The sequence below is a fragment of the Diorhabda sublineata genome, chromosome 11 (assembly GCF_026230105.1).
Source record: "Diorhabda sublineata isolate icDioSubl1.1 chromosome 11, icDioSubl1.1, whole genome shotgun sequence".
In the NCBI taxonomy this organism is placed as follows: Eukaryota; Metazoa; Arthropoda; class Insecta; order Coleoptera; family Chrysomelidae; genus Diorhabda; species Diorhabda sublineata.
The window spans coordinates 1,940,979-1,963,869 of NC_079484.1; the positions used below are offsets into that span (position 1 = coordinate 1,940,979).

The 22,891-nt window shown below is 31.3% G+C and overlaps 1 protein-coding gene and 1 long non-coding RNA gene across 4 annotated transcripts; one reads left to right on the forward strand and one right to left on the reverse strand.

The window, feature by feature from the left end:
* Positions 1-94: 94 nt before the first annotated feature.
* On the reverse strand, positions 95-21,345 carry LOC130450381 (prominin-1-A-like). 3 transcript variants are annotated; one of them, XR_008910574.1, is made up of 17 exons: positions 21,254-21,345; positions 19,921-20,141; positions 18,787-19,066; positions 16,965-17,152; positions 16,343-16,507; positions 14,241-14,365; positions 13,810-13,975; positions 11,576-11,852; positions 11,072-11,516; positions 10,725-10,907; positions 10,541-10,669; positions 5,107-5,265; positions 4,931-5,049; positions 4,464-4,541; positions 3,397-3,519; positions 1,389-1,462; positions 95-286 (listed from the first exon to the last, which is right to left on the reverse strand). XR_008910574.1 is itself a non-coding variant. In XM_056788746.1 (16 exons), exons 1-16 carry the CDS (start codon positions 21,259-21,261, stop codon positions 2,946-2,948), a joined length of 2,703 nt encoding a protein of 900 aa, XP_056644724.1. In that variant the 5' UTR covers positions 21,262-21,320; the 3' UTR covers positions 1,885-2,945. The 3 variants fall into 3 exon arrangements, 1 of the variants encoding a protein (XP_056644724.1); XR_008910575.1 differs by lacking the exon at positions 21,254-21,345 and having other exon boundaries at positions 19,921-20,492; XM_056788746.1 differs by lacking the exons at positions 95-286; positions 1,389-1,462 and adding an exon at positions 1,885-2,982 and having other exon boundaries at positions 21,254-21,320.
* Positions 1,797-17,242, forward strand: LOC130450382 (uncharacterized). Its single transcript, XR_008910576.1, has 2 exons — positions 1,797-1,892; positions 16,553-17,242. It is a non-coding gene; the product is annotated as an uncharacterized LOC130450382 (long non-coding RNA).
* Positions 21,346-22,891: the final 1,546 nt, after the last annotated feature.

Here is a 22,891-nt window from a genome sequence, read left to right on the forward strand (position 1 = left end):
CAGTTCATTACCAGGGTATTTGACTCGACTCTCTTTTAGCCCCATAGGCAACTAGGACGAGGACAGGAGTTGTAGTGCGAAAAATAAAAGAGAAGAAGATTTATAATTTTTAATGAATAATATATACTTATACAAAAAATATATATGTTGCAACTATTCAATCACCTTATACTAATAAAATTTGAACATTTTTTCAACAATAAATAAATAGTATCACACTTTAACCTACTAATGACAACAGTATGTAAAGTTTGGAATCTCTCCATTATACGCGTTCCAACTAATACTGGAAAGAAAATAGTCCAGTTAAATTTTTCACTTTTTTAATTGAAAGGATATATAGTACAGTCAATAACCGATATTACTGATTGAAATTTTGATAAGTATGCTTTTAGAAGGTACAATCATTAAATATCTCCTCCCTGTATTTATTTTTTACATACTCAAAATGTTCTTATCAATTATGCATTACGTCGTGATAAGAAATTGTTGAAGTATTTATTTTACAAAGTAACTTTTAAACCTTCAAAGCGCAAATTTTCATAATTATTAAAAATAATAAATATTTTATCGATAGCTACGAGGTGTCATTGAAAAATTTGACCAAAAGAATTTTTATAGTAGCACACCCTCACGTCATAAGTCAAGCAATGACAAGTTTGAGCTACAGCCGCTTTATCGAGATAGTATTTGAAGTGCCTGTCGTGAAATAAGGATCTCCGAACACTCATTATCATTGGATTTTATTCAAAGTTTAATGCGTTGACTGCCAACTACGAAAAAACTTGTAACTGACCCACCTGAAGAGATTTTTGTTACATAATTTAACTTAACCTCACAAAATGTTACAATCTGTTACTATTTACAAGTGAAATACGGATTTCAATTTGATTGCTAAAAGTTTTTAACCTAACCTAACCTTCGTCACCCTCCATTGAGGTCTAAAATGAAAAGAATCTTATTTCAAGGAAAATAACTAAACTACAAAGGGATACTGGAATGTTTGCAAAGAAATATTTAAAAATTAAGGTCTAATAGCATCATTCTCCGTAATGATAACGTGCCATATCACAAATGGTTTTTAGTTAACGAGTTTTTGGGTATTAAAACTTTTTATTTGTCTCTATCCAACTTATTCGTTGGATTTAGTACTATGCGATTTCTCGAAAATAAAAAAAATGCTTAAATCGAAGTATTTTTGACATAAAAAAACGCAAAGCATATAATAGTCACTTGGAAAGAAAAACCTTATAAAGATTCTTCCAGTAGTGGATTCATTATACGGGGAGAAGTACAAAGCTAACCAATGATGGTAATTTGGAGGGTATTCATTTAAATTTTAAATCACGCCTCGTAGATTTGTTATAAGCAATCAAAAAAATACTCACTGTTTTTTAAAAATGGAGACGTTGTTTCGCAGCCACACTATCAACTGTTGATATTCTTAAGATTCTTCTAATATCTAAACAAAGCAAACGAATACTTTCAACGAGATACAACACGAAACGAAAATAATCAGCTAATTGATGGATACGGAGGAAATGCGAGTAAAAATATGTTTATTCAAACAAAAATAAAAACAAGAACATAAACAATCAAAAATAATATTGAGGTTATTGGCGAAAATGACGTGTCGCTAGATGGCGCTGAATTTGGTTTCTGTGAACGACTATGTGTAAAGTTGTTTGATGCTGTTTAGTTTTTTAAGTGTTTTTATAGTGATTTTGGTAGTATTTTTTTCATATTTGTAATTTCCGTTATCTTCTAAACGTGTTTGTGTTGTTTAGAACAAAGTTTAGAACAAAAAGTTGTGTTTGAATGACGAAAATTGAAGTAACCATTTTCAACATCATATTGGAGTCAGAAGCAGATCACTAAAAGAACGTTGCACGGTAGGAATATTTAGTATTATGTAGCTTAAAACAAATTGAAAAACCATTAAAAGTTGTGTCTACAAGACTAATTTCCCAGCCTCATGTCATAACAATTAATCTGAGTAGTTAGAGATGGGAAATGCATTTTTTATGTAAGAACGGGAGGAAGAGTCTTAAATATTTATACGAAACAACCAAAAAAGTGCACAAGGGTATTATTGGAAACTAAAATGAAATTTTAACATTTGTAATACTACAACGTTTTTATTAATTACCTTGTGGATGTGTTTTTTTTTTATCTAAAAAAAGTACTTTAAACAAGTATATTATTTTACTATTTAGACTAAAATTTCAAGTAACACTTTTTATCGTTTTAAAACAACAAAATTAGTTCGTATTCTGGCTTTGCTGTTCACCTCTATTGATGTTTTAAAGAAAATTAACAGATGACGCTCGCTTCGTTATTTTCGCGAATACCAATTAGGAATCTTCACCTGCCGTTAGGCAATTTTTCGCTTTTGTTTATGTTTTTATATCTCATTTATTGCTTGCCCTCTGTATATAAAAATTATTTAAGGCGATTGTTAATGTTCAAACTTCAGTTTTCAAATGAAAATAAAAGTTTTCAACTATTTTTATATGAAATGTATGTATGTGTAATCGCGTAAATTCTCCTTTACATTTCTGTATAAGCCAACTCTAAATCGAACGATATTGAAGTTTTTTTGCGGTCCACGTGATCTGCTTATGACCGAAGTACCGCCATTTTCGGCCTGTTCTCAATCGAGTAAATATCGCAACAAACATATTTCGATAAAGTATCACAAGAAATCGTTTTTCAAACGTTCACCATTTAACATTAAGTCATTTGATTTCAAATTTTTATTTGGTGTTAACGTGAAAGTTAAATGAAAGTGTAAAAGTTTTTCGGCAACAACCTAAATGATGTTAGGTTTCGGAAAACCGCGTCGAACATGTGTGATGAAAGTGATATATTTAAGGTATGATTCTTTTTTTTAATATGAATTTTAGTTATACGAATAGTAACATAACAAAAAAGCAACAATCACTTTAGAAACGCGTTGATTGTTGTGGATATTGATTCAATCTGTAATATAAAACGTTAATATGAAACAATATATATACGAGGGGAAGATGAAATTATAAGGAAGATTATGGAAAACTATTATTTAAATTATCATTATAAGTCTTGACTTTAGGTCTTTTCTTATTTAAAAATAGTATTTTTTTATTTTTTCAAGACAAATGAAAATAATGAAAATTTTTAAACCCAATCCATCTGAAACTATTAGTATGCACGTGATCAAGGACGTTTTGTCTTGTAATTAGTTTGAAAGCATTATCAGATAATGTAAATGAGCTAATTTATTGTGTCCCTTCACAATACGGTTTTTATTTATTGTACAGAGAATACACAAAAACATTAATAATTTTAAATTTCAATATATTTCTGGTTTTATGCCATTTTATTATATTAAAATGGTTTTTTCGTTAAACTTACCTTTGAGACATGTCATTATATCTATAGTTACTATCATCGAGAGCCTTAGGAGCACTAGCTCCTTGGTAGTAATCCACGTTTTTGTTTTTTTTAAAAACCTCTCCATAATAGTTACTCATACCTCTAAAAAATAATTTAGAAACTCAAAAAAAATAGATCTCTGTGCACAAATAAGCAGCCAACTTTCAAACTGGGTAAAAATACTTCGTTTCACTTCCTATTTCATGGAATCGTTAATAATTCTGTGGAATTATTATTTATTAGTGTCCCAAGGACATTTTATAATGATTTATTGTTATTATTATTTAGTGTTCCATGGTCATTTTAGTTGACAGTCCTGAAGCAATTCGAGTTTCTAAGTTCTAGAAACTCAATGTTGGTTAGTCAACTGTCAAACTAAGTAAAACTCCTTGTTTCACTTTCTCAAACAGACTCATTTCACGGAATCGTAAATAATTCTGTGGAATCATGATTTGTATTATTATTTATTGTTCCATGATTATTTTAATTGACAATCCTGAAGTACTTCACTATTTTTACTTACTTACTACGCACAGTTGCAATTTAATTTTTATTTATTAAAGTAAAAAGTTGTTATAACATATTTTTTGATGAATTGTGAAGTGTTTAATATACAGTGTATCGAATTCATTCAAGACACTTCCATATTTTACTTATTTAAAAAAATTTATACTCTTTTTTTAAACATTTTTATAACTAAACCGATGACCTAGAATTCTCCAGTAAATTTTAAAACACTCTAGGGTATTCAGTAACTGTATAATTGTATAGACGAAGGCACAGTTATAGAAGAATAGTATATATAGCCTAGTTCCTATATGTTACATATCTATACTTCATTTTTTAGGTAATCTGATGAGTTCTAGAATTTTTTTTTGGAATTTAGTTTGTTTTGAATATTAAAAATTATTTTGTAGGGTTTTTTATTAATTATTGTGACTAGCCTTGGTTTTACTTTTATACATATTTAACATTTATTCACAACGTAGGTGAAAAAATTATTAAAATCATTTTTAGGACTTTACGACAACGAATAAGATACTTACATGGGTATCGTATCATCATTACCTTGCTCAGGATAATAATCATTATATCTTTTACCAATACTGTTTCGTAAACGGGATCTATAAAAAAAAATAAAAACAAATTCAACCACTGGTTCCAACAAGTTTAAGAGGAACTTTTAATCTACATTGAAATGGTTGTTAATTCCAACCGGCAATGAGTATATGTCACTTTATGGTACACCAATTATCTAAAATATATACAGGGTCTTACAAATTTTCATTGTTTGATCTCGTTTAGCATACAGTCGATATATTAATACTTTTTTAACCCGTTGTACATTATATGTTTTATTCTATTATAGTACAAGTACTGTTAGAATAATTTTTTGTTTTTTCTATAGAAAAATCATTTTTTGATGATTATTTTGATTATTAATTGAACCTTTTAACTACGGGGACATGGTTGCCAGTTGGGTTATGATATTTAAAAATAAAAAAATACTTACCTTTCGTTATTTTGTTCGCGGGGTTTGTACCTTTTATATAATGATGATAACCATATCGAGAAAATGATCATAGGTACGGAAGCTATCAAACATATCAACATCGACATCCAGAAGCTATTCTAAATCGGAAAAAATACATTTTTCGATTACTAATGTTGAATTCAAAGCGAACTTACCCATGGTAACGTTATTTTATCACAAACCGCAATCAACAGTGCATGGATCGCAACGTTTAGAGGACCACACTGACCTAGCTCTTCAGTAAGTACAGTAATCACCCTTCTCAAATAACCCCGAATTATTTCTTCCACTTTATCAATATATTTATTTATTCCCTGGAAGAATTTTATTAATTCACATATTTCATGGGTTTTTATACAATTAATTTGATTTAACTCATGGGTTTTTATACAATTGATTTGATTTAACTCATGGGTTTTGATACAATTGATTTGATTTAACTCGTGGGTTTTGATACAATTGATTTAACTCATGGGTTTTGATACAATTGATTTAACTCATGGGTTTTGATACAATTGATTTAACTCATGGGTTTTTATACAATTGATTTGATTTAACTTATGGGTTTTGATACAATTGATTTGATTTAACTCATGGGTTTTGATACAATTGATTCAACTCATGGGTTTTGATACAATTGATTTAACTCATGGGTTTTGATCCAATTGATTTAACTCATGGGTTTTTATACAATTGATTTGATTTAACTCATGGGTTTTGATACAATTGATTTGATTTAACTCATGGGTTTTGGTACAATTGATTCAACTCATGGGTTTTGATACAATTGATTTAACTCATGGGTTTTTATACAATTGATTTGATTTAACTTATGGGTTTTGATACAATTGATTTGATTTAACTCATGGGTTTTGATACAATTGATTCAACTCATGGGTTTTGATACAATTGATTTAACTCATGGGTTTTGATCCAATTGATTTAACTCATGGGTTTTGATACAATTGATTTAACTCATGGGTTTTTATACAATTGATTTGATTTAACTTATGGGTTTTGATACAATTGATTTGATTTAACTCATGGGTTTTGATACAATTGATTCAACTCATGGGTTTTGATACAATTGATTTAACTCATGGGTTTTTATACAATTGATTTGATTTAACTTATGGGTTTTGATACAATTGATTTGATTTAACTCATGGGTTTTGATACAATTGATTTAACTCATGGGTTTTGATACAATTGATTTAACTCATGGGTTTTGATACAATTGATTTAACTCATGGGTTTTTATACAATTGATTTGATTTAACTTATGGGTTTTGATACAATTGATTTGATTTAACTCATGGGTTTTGATACAATTGATTCAACTCATGGGTTTTGATACAATTGATTTAACTCATGGGTTTTTATACAATTGATTTGATTTAACTTATGGGTTTTGATACAATTGATTTGATTTAACTCATGGGTTTTGATACAATTGATTTAACTCATGGGTTTTGATACAATTGATTTAACTCATGGGTTTTTATACAATTGATTTGATTTAACTTATGGGTTTTGATACAATTGATTTGATTTAACTCATGGGTTTTGATACAATTGATTCAACTCATGGGTTTTGATACAATTGATTTAACTCATGGGTTTTGATCCAATTGATTTAACTCATGGGTTTTTATACAATTGATTTGATTTAACTCATGGGTTTTGATACAATTGATTTGATTTAACTCATGGGTTTTGGTACAATTGATTCAACTCATGGGTTTTGATACAATTGATTTAACTCATGGGTTTTGATACAATTGATTTAACTCATGGGTTTTTATACAATTGATTTGATTTAACTCATGGGTTTTTATACAATTGATTTGATTTAACTCATGGGTTTTGATACAATTGATTCAACTCATGGGTTTTGATACAATTGATTTAACTCATGGGTTTTTATACAATTGATTTGATTTAACTTATGGGTTTTGATACAATTGATTTGATTTAACTCATGGGTTTTGATACAATTGATTCAACTCATGGGTTTTGATACAATTGATTTAACTCATGGGTTTTGATCCAATTGATTTAACTCATGGGTTTTTATACAATTGATTTGATTTAACTCATGGGTTTTGATACAATTGATTTGATTTAACTCATGGGTTTTGGTACAATTGATTCAACTCATGGGTTTTGATACAATTGATTTAACTCATGGGTTTTGATACAATTGATTTAACTCATGGGTTTTTATACAATTGATTTGATTTAACTCATGGGTTTTTATACAATTGATTTGATTTAACTCATGGGTTTTGATACAATTGATTCAACTCATGGGTTTTGATACAATTGATTTAACTCATGGGTTTTTATACAATTGATTTGATTTAACTCATGGGTTTTGATACAATTGATTTAACTCATGGGTTTTGATACAATTGATTCAACTCATGGGTTTTGATACAATTGATTTAACTCATGGGTTTTGATCCAATTGATTTAACTCATGGGTTTTTATACAATTTATTTGATTTAACTCATGGGTTTTGATACAATTGATTCAACTCATGGGTTTTGATACAATTGATTTAACTCATGGGTTTTTATACAATTGATTTGATTTAACTCATGGGTTTTGATACAATTGATTTAACTCATGGGTTTTGATACAATTGATTTAACTCATGGGTTTTGATACAATTGATTTAACTCATGGGTTTTGATACAATTGATTTAACTCATGGGTTTTGATACAATTGATTTAACTCATGGGTTTTTATACAATTGATTTGATTTAACTCATGGGTTTTGATACAATTGATTTAACTCATGGGTTTTGATACAATTGATTCAACTCATGGGTTTTGATACAATTGATTTAACTCATGGGTTTTGATACAATTGATTTAACTCATGGGTTTTTATACAATTGATTTGATTTAACTCATGGGTTTTTATACAATTGATTTGATTTAACTCATGGGTTTTGATACAATTGATTTAACTCATGGGTTTTGATACAATTGATTTAACTCATGGGTTTTGATACAATTGATTTGATTTAACTAATGGGTTTTTATACAATTTATTTGATTTAACTCATGGGTTTTGATACAATTGATTCAACTCATGGGTTTTGATACAATTGATTTAACTCATGGTTTTTGATACAATTGATTTAACTCATGGGTTTTGATACAATTGATTTAACTCATGGGTTTTGATACAATTGATTTAACTCATGGGTTTTTATACAATTGATTTGATTTAACTAATGGGTTTTTATACAATTTATTTGATTTAACTCATGGGTTTTGATACAATTGATTCAACTCATGGGTTTTGATACAATTGATTTAACTCATGGGTTTTGATACAATTGATTTAACTCATGGGTTTTGATACAATTGATTTAACTCATGGGTTTTGATACAATTGATTTAACTCATGGGTTTTTATACAATTGATTTGATTTAACTCATGGGTTTTGATACAATTGATTTAACTCATGGGTTTTGATACAATTGATTTAACTCATGGGTTTTTATACAATTGATTTGATTCAACTCATGGGTTTTTATACGATTGATTTAACTCATGGGTTTTTATACAATTGATTTGATTTAACTTATGGGTTTTGATACAATTGATTTGATTTAACTCATGGGTTTTGATACAATTGATTCAACTCATGGGTTTTGATACAATTGATTTAACTCATGGGTTTTGATCCAATTGATTTAACTCATGGGTTTTTATACAATTGATTTGATTTAACTCATGGGTTTTGATACAATTGATTTGATTTAACTCATGGGTTTTGGTACAATTGATTCAACTCATGGGTTTTGATACAATTGATTTAACTCATGGGTTTTGATACAATTGATTTAACTCATGGGTTTTTATACAATTGATTTGATTTAACTCATGGGTTTTTATACAATTGATTTGATTTAACTCATGGGTTTTGATACAATTGATTCAACTCATGGGTTTTGATACAATTGATTTAACTCATGGGTTTTGATACAATTGATTTAACTCATGGGTTTTGATACAATTGATTTAACTCATGGGTTTTGATACAATTGATTTAACTCATGGGTTTTGATACAATTGATTTAACTCATGGGTTTTGATACAATTGATTTAACTCATGGGTTTTTATACAATTGATTTGATTTAACTCATGGGTTTTTATACAATTGATTTGATTTAACTCATGGGTTTTGATACAATTGATTCAACTCATGGGTTTTGATACAATTGATTTAACTCATGGGTTTTGATACAATTGATTTAACTCATGGGTTTTGATACAATTGATTTAACTCATGGGTTTTGATACAATTGATTTAACTCATGGGTTTTGATACAATTGATTCAACTCATGGGTTTTGATACAATTGATTTAACTCATGGGTTTTGATACAATTGATTTAACTCATGGGTTTTGATACAATTGATTTAACTCATGGGTTTTTATACAATTGATTTGATTTAACTCATGGGTTTTGATACAATTGATTTAACTCATGGGTTTTGATACAATTGATTTAACTCATGGGTTTTTATACAATTGATATGATTCAACTCATGGGTTTTTATACGATTGATTTAACTCATGGGTTTTTATACAATTGATTTGATTTAACTTATGGGTTTTGATACAATTGATTTGATTTAACTCATGGGTTTTGATACAATTGATTCAACTCATGGGTTTTGATACAATTGATTTAACTCATGGGTTTTGATCCAATTGATTTAACTCATGGGTTTTTATACAATTGATTTGATTTAACTTATGGGTTTTGATACAATTGATTTGATTTAACTCATGGGTTTTGATACAATTGATTCAACTCATGGGTTTTGATACAATTGATTTAACTCATGGGTTTTGATCCAATTGATTTAACTCATGGGTTTTTATACAATTGATTTGATTTAACTCATGGGTTTTGATACAATTGATTTGATTTAACTCATGGGTTTTGGTACAATTGATTCAACTCATGGGTTTTGATACAATTGATTTAACTCATGGGTTTTGATACAATTGATTTAACTCATGGGTTTTTATACAATTGATTTGATTTAACTCATGGGTTTTTATACAATTGATTTGATTTAACTCATGGGTTTTGATACAATTGATTCAACTCATGGGTTTTGATACAATTGATTTAACTCATGGGTTTTGATACAATTGATTTAACTCATGGGTTTTGATACAATTGATTTAACTCATGGGTTTTGATACAATTGATTTAACTCATGGGTTTTTATACAATTGATTTGATTTAACTAATGGGTTTTTATACAATTTATTTGATTTAACTCATGGGTTTTGATACAATTGATTCAACTCATGGGTTTTGATACAATTGATTTAACTCATGGGTTTTGATACAATTGATTTAACTCATGGGTTTTGATACAATTGATTTAACTCATGGGTTTTTATACAATTGATTTGATTTAACTCATTGGTTTTGATACAATTGATTTAACTCATGGGTTTTGATACAATTGATTTAACTCATGGGTTTTTATACAATTGATTTGATTCAACTCATGGGTTTTTATACGATTGATTCAACTCACCTCTATACTTATGTCGGAGTTTTTCAATTGATTTTGGGCGAATTCGACGTCCTCGATGAATTGAGTTATAGCCGCAGACATACTGGATGAATTCATTTTGATCTGACCGTCTACGATAATGGCCAGTTCCTGAAAATATGATTTTTTTTCACAACTTTCACTGCATTTTTCGATCGAAACTCACGAGTGCTTGTCGCGCTTCGGCCATCGTCGGTTCTAAAATTGTTTCCTCGTAAGTTTTGATATCTTCGATGATTTTTTCGAGACCGTCTGCCACTTGGGGGTCTCGCGAAGACATTCCGTCGGCCAAGAGCTCCAAAGACGTCACGACACTTTCCAAATCCATGTTAACCACGCTCTTACTCAGCTGGAAAATGCGTAGGCGTGAGGCGAGGGTGGAAAACTTGTCGAAATACTCTCCTGATGACCTGACGAGGATAATTACGCAAATTTACGAAATTATCGTACCGATATCGGTCCTCGACAGGTCGACAACAGGGTGGCATTTCGAAAATTGCAACAATAAATTACCTCGGTTCGAAAACTATCGACGTCGACATCGGGATCGATTTTCGTGAGTTCCTCCAATACCCCTTGGGAAGTTTCGTTCAAAATTTCGAAATCATCGGGAAAAAACGTCGACCACCGATTCCCGATTTGCTCTCGGATATTTTCCAACGAATTCGTTACGTCGAACTTCGAATCCAGCTGCGATAGATCGAATTTACTTTCCAAATTCAACACGCTGTAGATGCTTCGGTTATCGTAACATTTCAACAGCCCCTCGCCGACCGTATAATTCAGATCGTCCCCGCGAATTTTCCCCGGATAATCGTCTAGTAGGTGCAGGATCGTCGAATGTTCAGGGTCGCGGAGGGGGTAGCAAACTACCCTGTCGGCGGCGACGCCCGACACCATCATCGCGACGGTGATCGGACCGCAAATAAACGAGAACGCGAATATTGCGACGGCTGCGCTGAAAAGGAATTGATTCGATATACAAAAAAGAAGGAGGAATCGGAAATCTAGTCGTACCTCATCAAACATAAACTTCCGCTTCGTTTCGTGCAGCAATCGCCGGCGGATCGTTCGGGTCTCCTTCCGAATACCCCGAACACCAGACCGAGCAACGAGAAAACTGTCGCCGAAAGTAAAACGCAACACAACGTGACTCCGGAGTAATAAAAGTACGGGTAGTACTCGTACAGATAACCGTAACCGTTTTCGATTGTTTCGTTTACTTGGTGAAATTGCGAGGTTAAATTTTCTGCGATATCGTCCAAAGTATTCAAGTTGTTGTTTATTTCGGTACCTGTAATTCATTTTAATGGCGTTTTATTCGCGATAGCGCACGCTTGAATTCGAAAAATACTCGTCTCGACGGAGTATAATCTCGAAAACGAGACTGCGAGACTCGATATTTGTTAGTTTCTTCATAAGAGAGTCGACGCACGTAAAAGAGTCTACAAGAAGACTTGGACACGTGACAATGAAACAACGACAAGATCCTGGATAGGGAAAATGAAATTTTCTATTTTTTCCTTCCTTTTTTCCTAGTTGCGAGACATTTTTGTTATTCAAAATATGAACGAGAACATCCCGAAGTGAGAAAAATGGGATTTTGTTATCATTCCTTGCTCTTTTCCTAGTTGCGAGACTTTTTAATTATTCAAAATGTGGTATAAGGGAGTTTCGCTCGATCTCGTCTCGTTATCGAGACTATACTCTGACAAAACGAGACGGTACTCTGAAAAAACGAGACGATTTATCCGTTAATCTCGTCTCGAGTTTCGTATGAAAGTTTCTCGGGTGAATATTTCTACTTGGACATTCACAAAACCTGGAAATAGACGAACGAGAACATCCCGAAGTGAAAAAGATGGGATTTTGTTATAATTCCTTGCTCTTTTCCTAGTTGCGAGACTTTTTAGTTATTTAAAATGTGGTATAAGAAAGTTTCGCTCGATCTCGTCTCGTTATCGAGACTATACTCTGACAAAACGAGACGGTACTCTGAAAAAACGAGACTATACTCTGACAAAACGAGACGCTACATCCGTTAATCTCGTCCAGAGCTTCGTATGAAAGTTTCTCGGGTGAATATTTCTACTTGGACATTCACAAAACCTGGAAATAGACGAACGAGAACATCCCGAAGTGAAAAAGATGGGATTTTGTTATAATTCCTTGCTCTTTTCCTAGTTGCGAGACTTTTTAGTTATTTAAAATGTGGTATAAGAAAGTTTCGCTCGATCTCGTCTCGTTATCGAGACTATACTCTGACAAAACGAGACGGTACTCTGAAAAAACGAGACTATACTCTGACAAAACGAGACGCTACATCCGTTAATCTCGTCCAGAGCTTCGTATGAAAGTTTCTCGGGTGAATATTTCTACTTGGACATTCGAAAACCTGGAAATAGAGGAACGAGAACATCCCGAAGTGAGAAAAATGGGATTTTGTTATCATTCCTTGCTCTTTTCCTAGTTGCGAGACTTTTTAATTATTCAAGATGTAGTATAAGAGAGTTTCGCTCGATCTCGTCTCGTTATCGAGACTATACTCTGACAAAACGAGACGCTACATCCGTTAATCTAGTCCCGAGTTTCGTATGAAAGTTTCTCGGGTGAATATTTCTACTTGGACATTCGAAAACCTGGAAATAGAGGAACGAGAACATCCCGAAGTGAGAAAAATGGGATTTTGTTATCATTCCTTGCTCTTTTCCTAGTTGCGAGACTTTTTAATTATTCAAGATGTAGTATAAGAGAGTTTCGCTCGATCTCGTCTCGTTATCGAGACTACACTCTGACAAAACGAGACGATACATCGATTAATCTCGTGCGAAAGTCTCGTAGGTGAATATTTCTACCAGGAGATTCGAAAACCTGGTACAGAGGCGCGGAAAAATGAAATTTATCATTTTCTCTTTCCTCTCATCCTATTTTTAAGATTTAGAATGATTGTAACTGGCAAATAACTTCATTTTCTATGTTATAAGCCTTCAGACGTAGCGCTCCGAAGTACCGTAGGAACTTTGAGAGAATGTAGGTGAAAATTTTGTCCTCGACGATGCAAAATCTTTTACCAAAACCGGGATTTCCAAGTTTCTAATGCCCCAACAAAACTCCCAATTATTCCCATAAATCTTCTTCGGTTACAGACTTCCAAGTGCACCTCAACCCCTATAGATTACCCCGATAACTGATTTTTTACCTAAATATATTTTTTCTCAATGAAAATATTCTAATTTTGTCCTCATTCTCACCTGCTTCGTCAATTTTATCGGATATCTGCCGTAGAACATCAGATATTGTGTCATTGATATTTTTTTCCGCATTTTCCAATACTTCCTTCCCGTTCTCAGCGACGTTTATGATATTCTCTATATCTAACTCTCCGATTAATTGTAGTGCTTGTGAAACGTCCGGTAACTACAACAAATATCGACATTGAGCCTCAATACTCAACCCCCCGCGGTCACCCATCGTTTCACACAATCCCATACTAACTTCGGGCTCACCCCTGTATACTCTAATGCCTTTAGCACGATTTTTGATGTATAAAGTTTCATCTATGAATAGATTTAAAATAATATTTGAAATAAGCGAAACTACTAAAGAAAAAGTGAGGAATATTATTTTTTTTTTGTTTCATACTGTATATTATTTGTATTTATGTGATAAACAAAATACTAACTTTGTTAAAATCGACATTGATCGCCAAACTACTGATAGCTTCTTCTACTTCCATACATTCCTGTTTAAATTCTTCGGAACATTTGTTTAAAGTTTCTATTAAATTTTTTTTAATCCCCTCCATTCCTAATAAAAATAAAATAATATAAATAAGAATAAAATAATTAAAAAAAAAAAATAACAAGTTTTCGAATTCGTATTGACCCCAGGTACCGAACACAACTTCCACTTCCTGCTTGTGTTACAAGAACCGATACACCTACTAGGAAAAACCGATATACCTACTAGAAAACCTCAATATGTTTCTATAAACTTTTGAAATACATTATATTCAAAGTTTTCAATGATAGTCTATGTAGACCCCCAACCCCAACAAATTAAAGAAGTCAATTTCAGACTGTGTTTGATTTTCTAGATCCTGTTTTGTTTTCTTTTCACACCGGTTCAAAAATTCTGGGAGTCGCCCCTATATTTTTTGTGAATCTGATAAGAGGGTTTTTTTAACTTCCGAAACTCTTATCGAAGCATTTTCCCATGCCACTGAAAGGTATTGGTAGCAATTAAAACTGTACAGTCTTTTTTCCAACGAAGTAAATCACCTTCCCATTTCAATTCTGGTGGATCTGGTGTATCAAACTTTTTTGGGGTGACCCAGCTCAAGAAGATACCTTCAGAGGGTTTTTTTAACTTCCGAAACTCTTATCGAAGCATTTTCCCATGCCACTAAAAGGTATTGGTAGCAATTAAAACTGTACAGTCTTTTTTCCAACGAAGTAAATCACCTTCCCATTTCAATTCTGGTGGATATGGTGTATGAAACTTTTTTGGGGTGACCCAGCTCAGGAAGATACCTTCAGAGGGTTTTTTTAACTTCCGAAACTCTTATCGAAGCATTTTCCCATGCCACTAAAAGGTATTGGTAGCAATTAAAACTGTACAGTCTTTTTTCCAACGAAGTAAATCACCTTCCCATTTCAATTCTGGTGGATCTGGTGTATGAAACTTTTTTGGGGTGATCCAGATCAAGAAGATACCTTCAGAGGGTTTTTTTAACTTCCGAAACTCTTATCGAAGCATTTTCCCATGCCACTAAAAGGTATTGGTAGCAATTAAAACTGTACAGTCTTTTTTCCAACGAAGTAAATCACCTTCCCATTTCAATTCTGGTGGATCTGGTGTATGAAACTTTTTTGGGGTGATGCAGATCAAGAAGATACCTTCAGAGGGTTTTTTTACTTTCGAAACTCTTATCGAAGCATTTTCCCATGCCACTAAAAGGTATTGGTAGCAATTAAAACTGTACAGTCTTTTTTCCAACGAAGTAAATCACCTTCCCATTTCAATTCTGGTGGATATGGTGTATGAAACTTTTTTGGGGTGATCTAGATCAAGAAGATACCTTCAGAGGGTTTTTTTAACTTCCGAAACTCTTATCGAAGCATTTTCCCATGCCACTAAAAGGTATTGGTAGCAATTAAAACTGTACAGTCTTTTTTCCAACGAAGTAAATCACCTTCCCATTTCAATTCTGGTGGATATGGTGTATGAAACTTTTTTGGGGTGATCCAGATCAAGAAGATACCTTCAGAGGGTTTTTTTAACTTCCGAAACTCTTATCGAAGCATGCCACTAAAAGGTATTGGTAGCAATGGAAACTGTACAGCTTCCTTTGTATTGACCTCCCCATTTCCTTTTATTCCTTAATTAACAAGGACCTCTATTAAAGAAACTAAAATTCTTTGCTATGGTGCCTGACTATCATATTGAATTAATATGACATATTTTTGTTTTGTAACGTCTAAACTGTCTAATTTCTTGTTTTATTTATTATTATCCTATAAGTAAAATTGCTTTCACAACAAAATTCACAAAAAAAAATAGAAAATGACTCAAAAAATGATAATTTATATATTTTTTAAATATTAACAAATAAAAATAGTTAGAATCTCAATTTCATATTTTATAATGATAAATAAACTTTTTTTAAAAATATTTCTACTAAAAACTTTTTAAAAAAATGTGACCATAAACATAACCTAGAAATGTGAAAATATTTCACACAGGGCCGGCGTTCGAATAATTTTTTACACAAATTTAACTCACCTTCTTCCAAGTCAGTCTCTCTCGTTATCAAATTCGATGTAAAGTTACTCAAATTTTCCAAATTATTTTTTAATTCTGGTAAAGTTTCGGCGAAATTGAGTATCCTCAATATAGAACTTGCGTTTGCCCATACCGATAACTGTTCTATGATATTTTTTCCAGAATCTATACGAATAAAAGATATTTAAGCTTCAATATAATTTTTTTTAGAAAGAAAATCAAAAAGAAATATTTTTCCAACCTAACTCAACTTGGAGATTCCTCAATGCCACTCATTAATAGGGAAAAGGACCTTTCAACATGGGACCTATAATCTGGCCAATAAAAACCTGATTTCAAACCTAATTTGTCAATTGAGGTTATTATATGAGGTAAGTGTAATTTATCCGTAGTCATTTTAAGTAAACGGTGTCTAATAATTTTATCGATACTACATTGTTTTGCACAATAATCTGCTTTTCACTATCATTTAAAGCACTTCACTAACTCAAACGGCTTGATCCTGTTGAGCTTCAATAAAATGGGTATTGTCGAGGAGCTAGATAACCTCAAAGTTCACTGCTACTGGCTACTGGGGTCTAGTCAACAGTTAGAAACACATATTAAAATCTGAGGTATTCACCTTGTATGAAATCTTTGAATGCATCACCAAATTCTTCGTAATTATTTTTAAGAAGATGTTCTGCTTGATCTTTTATGCTATAGAGGAAAGATTGTGAATCCGCATAAACTTTTCTTCCGTTTTCAGGAAATTCATTGGTACCTTTTCGTAATTGTTGATTACTCGCAAAAGAACCCACCATTCCGAATCTATAAGAAATAAAATAATATCTACAAATATTTATTCAGATGTGTCTCAAGGATCAAATATATCAAACAAATAATGAAAAAAAAATAAAATTTGGACAAGAAAAATTTTTATCGGAACCAAATCTACTCAACCCATAACAGCTTCCACCATACCACCTCCAAACGACCATCCAGCGGTACAGCAGTACCTTAGGGGATCAATTTTCATTCATATTTTAATTATATTTACAATGGATCGTTATATTGTCTTCGGGGAAAGGTTTTATGAGTTGTTTCCATTCCAAAGCAACAGTAACCGTAAAATCCATAGACCAGAGGACGTACTGCAGGAAGGTTTGGTAGATATCTGCCTGGTGATCATCCAGCTATTTAGTTAACAGAACCAAGATAGCCAAAGTGGCCCCCAGAAAGGAAAGAACGTCCAGGATGCTTTTACCTTCCACCGTGAGACCATCTAACATCCTGCAGTGCAATCTTACTTTAGGGGGCCAATTTTCATTCATATGTTGATTATATTTACAATGGATCATTATATTGGCTTCGGAAAGCCTTCCTCAGTTGTTTTAACTGTTTTAATTCTGACAGAGTTTGATTGTGTAAAATATTTTGATACAATTGATACATATAAAAATTGGTTTGCAATAATTCGATGGAATATAAATACCAAAAATTGGAGAAATATAATCATGATACTTAGATATTTAATACGGGGTATTATGGGATTTATTATATTTTTACTTTCCAGGATATATGACGCATCTTTATCTTATCTAAAAACCAATCGATTGTTTCCAAAATTGCTTTAAATAATTATTTTCACCATTAACTAAATATATAGATGATAATACTCATTATATGGAATGATGTAGATAAATTCAAACACCAACAAAAAGCTTTATTGTGATGAAAAAGAAAATTGGATCCTTTTTCAGATCTCATCCATTTTTTTTGTATCTTTTCATCCATATTGATGCCAAAAGATGTCCTAGGTGTTCCTCGTTATTAACTGCCTCATTTACAATTTAAAATCACTAATAGCACTTGTAAACAGTCTTCGAAGTAACCAGGAACTTGTATGTATGTAGATAGAGATGTCATATACACTGAGATCCAAAGAATCTATTGTGTGCCCCTTTCTTGTAGTGATAATGGGAAACCCAATTTTTACAGCTGATCTGTGAGTCCCACTCCTTTTTAGAAAGTCCAGAATGTGGGATGGCTTTAATTGCCAGAGGTCTTCGTCTATTTCATATCCTTCCATGATGAATTCCTTAGGGTCTCATACTTTGAGTGAATGTGGATAGAAGTTTCGTCCTCAGTGCAACACAATATTCATGCTGCAATCTCTGCTAATTCTTGTATGTGTCTTTTGAGGCGATAGTGCCCCTATTAGTATTCGTAGGTTGCTCTGTTAGGTTCAGTTGATCCTCTTGTCGTTACAGTTTCCCAAGAGAGTCTTTGCCTGTCTCATCCCCTGTAGATTGTCCCAATGATTATACCAGGGACAGGGAAGTTTTTATAAGTATTATAATTAGTTACTATAACTAATTAAAATGTAAAATTGAAGAATGTAAAAACAATTAGATACGTTTTATAATGATTGAATTATTAATAAGTATTAAAAAAAATCTTACACGAAGAATCCTAAACATATAGTTAATAAAACTGCAAGGATAATCTTCGCTCCAAGTTCTTTTCTTTTGTTACTCGGTCTGGCTTTGCCACCGCAGTTTCCACAACAGCGACAACAACATACAATTAGACCGACTATAGGTAGAAATATAGCTATAGCTAATATAAACGCCAGTATATATATAAAACACCAATAATCTTCTATAACATCTTTGTAAGTTAACCCATCTTTAAGTTCAAGATAATATGTGTTTTGGATATCCTTTTTCCAAACAAAAGTTCCTAAAAATCAATAAAGGATAATAGGAAACTTATTAATCGAGAAAATTGAGATTAAAGTATTGGTAACTTCTATAGTATCAATTATACGTAGAATTTGTTGTTTTAAATATTGTTTCAGTCCCTATTTCCATAAAAGTCATATTCGTAAGAACTTTGTAAAGATTTTTTTAACAAATACTTATTATTTAGAAAAAAATTATTCAAATTTTGATCGCTGTATCTTACAAAGTGATTCTTGACTAAAACGAAATCGTTTCACAACTTTTTAAACGAAAATCTGTAGTAGACAAACCAAAAACTTGACAAACGCTTTTTAAATTAAAAAACATGTTACTAAACGAATAAAAGTAAAATTTTGATTAACACTGACCTCTAAAGAATATTTATTTGTTTCCATATTAGAGCATATGGTATAATACTCTCGAAAATTTCGAAATATTACACAAAAATTATATTCAACTGAAAACATTTAATAATTAAAACACGACTTCTACTATAACCTAAAATGTAAATATGTCAAGTTTGAACTTCCGCCACTGCGGCGTTGGCGCTTAATTTTGAATATAACGAGGGGATTCAAAAATTAATGTTGTCTAAATATTTATTTTATTAATAATAGGGATTTACAACAATTGATAATGAAAATATTTGTTTAAACAATTTCTATTGTCTCTAATTTATCACATGTTACAAGAATCTGGTGACTTGATAAATGTAAACATCTGATAAATCAAACATTCCGATTAGATAGTTGCAATAACCGCAAAATACTCTGAAATTTCATTATTATTTGAAATCTACCGAATCTAAATACGTGTAATTAAGAAATAACTTTAACCCAAAGTATATCTTACCTTCTTCGATTATATTTTCTGGAAATATACTGTTTATAAAGTCGGTAGTTAATTGATAAATTCCCGCCATTCCCACGGGACTAAAAGTGACACTCCCCGACAAATAATTGTGATTATCGATATAATCAGTATAATTAGGCACTAAACCATCAAAATTATCTTCCTCGACGGTCGCCATTTCTACTATTCTATACCTGGTCGTAAATATTTTCAAAATACACCTGGAAAATGGATTTTCACAATATGACTACTTTCATGACTTCTACAATAAACAAGATTATATTTGATCGTGATAATACGATCGTTTTATTGCGTTTATCTTATCTAAATTTACTTTAAGTGTCATGACGTATTAAATCGGAAATACGGTTACACCACAATGTTTTTTTATTCCATAATATTTCGAAATAATTTGATTGAAATCTTCATAGTTTTTGTCGCACATGCGCATGGACGCAATCTCAAAATTGAATAGATCACAATATTAGAGTATTGATCTCAAAACAGTCAATATTGATTTGAATACAGTAAATAGTGTAAATAAATTTTTTAGTATCGTTATAATATCCAGTTTCGAGCAATTCTAATCTAAAAATACAAAAACAACGATGTTTACATTAGAGGTTATGTGTTTACGTGAAAAATTCGTAAAATACATATTAGTAATTTTTATTTTTAATTAAGCATGTCTCGGATTGATAAATTAGTAAAACGACAATGCTTATTTGAGGAATGTTTATTTGACTTGAACATAATAGTGACTCGTTAAATTAGACCCTATGAGGAATCGAAAATGGCGCGCACGTACTACGAAAATGGCGGTAAATGTAAATTGTTTTGTAGAATTTATTTTAAAGAATCTTCAAGGATAAGTATTTTAGTAATAACTTGATGTAACGTACAGTGCAATTTTACAAACATAAAAGCCTACGGGGGGTGTGAAAAAATATATATCTAAATAAGTGTTTATACAGGGTTTCACGTAAGTAAACAATTTAATAAATTAGATATTTTAAAATAGCACTTCAATTAATAGTTATTTAAAAGTTGTTAAAGCAAAAATGTGCATAGTATAACATATAATAGAATTATAGAAATTATGCAATCAAAATATCAAAATTTGTCCATTAAGTCAAGTAAACGAAGGTCATTTAATACGTATTTCGTTCCTAGCGCACCATTTTGTGAGTTTAACTTATTTTTATGTATTTGCAACGTATGCAGTGGATCGAGACGTGGTGAAAGATTTGGTTGGCGATATTGTGTAGTGATGAAAAAAAAAATGAGGTAGTAATTTGATTTTAGACATCTCAACTCGAAAATTTTTACTCACTTTATCATATACGTTTTAAAACTGATTAATTACTATATTATTTTCCATATTTTTGATTACAAACACATGTCTATGTCATATAATACGGTCTAACAGACATTTGCTCACTGCAAAAAGTAAGATAAAACCTTTTAATTGGGGTTTTAATTATATTAAACTCACTTTTCCATACGCTGAATCATTAATATCATGGTTCAAACTTAATTATATAAAATTTGTAGCGTTCGTATATTTTTAGACAACTAGAGAATTAAAATCATTTATAAACGACTAAATTGTTTCGAGACATATTTTAAAAAAAATAGATTGGACTATCGTTGTAAAACCAAAATGCTCTGAAGGTAAATATGTGCAAAAAACTGTATTTATTGGAATAGATTATATATAATAATAAAATCAACATAACCTCATTTTCTCAATCTCCGTATTAATTCCGAAGTCTGGCAACGTTGTTCATAGTCGTACTACTTTTTCCGTCTATGACTCATCTTTTCGAACTGTAATAGTCCAGTCAAAATGGTCACTCGTTGAGGTGAGAATTGAATTAGTACAAATTATTAAATTTTTAGAAGATAATAAAAGTCAAATTAAAAATAAATACGAATTAAATTGAAGAAAATTCATTTATACGACATTTACAATAAAATTACTAAAATAGCAATTTAAATTATAGTATCCTGTTCCATTGTGCTCTCATTCTACAACATTTATTATTAGTTCTAGTACTTCTTCTTCTTTTCCTAAAACTAGTCTTCTCTACACGGAATCCAAATTACCGGAAGTGGCCATTATCTCAGGAAGGCTAACAGATATCGAACCATTGATAACTTTTTTCCATAGATCTCATAAAGATCTATGTGTGTGTGAAAAGACATGATTGACGCATGCGCAGAAGAATTTCTGTGGAAAAAGTATGCCAATGCATTATTTTCACGAAAAACCGATAGATAAAATGAAAATTTAATAATTTTTGTAAGGTGAGGTTAGGTTTTTTGATAAAAATAATGCATTTGCATACTTTTTTCACACACAGATAGATCTATCGAACAGAGTTCGATGTCCATAGGCCTTCCTGAGATAATGGCCACTTCCGGTATCTCAGGAAGTAGTAAATGTTTCCGCATAAAATGAATATGATAAATCGATAATCTATGTATAGAATTTCATGATGGTCGTCGTGGGGTGGTTTATCACACTCTTACCCAAATTAATATACAATTATTTTATTTAGTAAGTTTAAATTACTTGAAGAATAAGAATAATTAAATAACCTATCTGAATTAGAAAACTACATTACTTATGTTGTAGTTAAAAACTTTTCATATAGATTGGAAAGGTTGAATTTGAATCGCAATTAGACTGTACTATAATTTATATTATCGACGCGCGCTAAGTTGACCTTCACTTCGTGGTTTAAACAGATGGTGAGGTGTGTTACCGCGCATGACCAATGCAACTTTATTTATTTTTAAGGTATTTTATGACAAAAAAAAACAAGATTTTAAGGACTGAATATTAATTTGGAAATGTTTGGGTTGGTATTTTATTGAGATAAATATAGTGAAAACACTTGTTTTGTTTATAAAGCGAAATTAAAAAATTCGGTTTTTAACAATGATGTGGTGATTATTGTTTCAT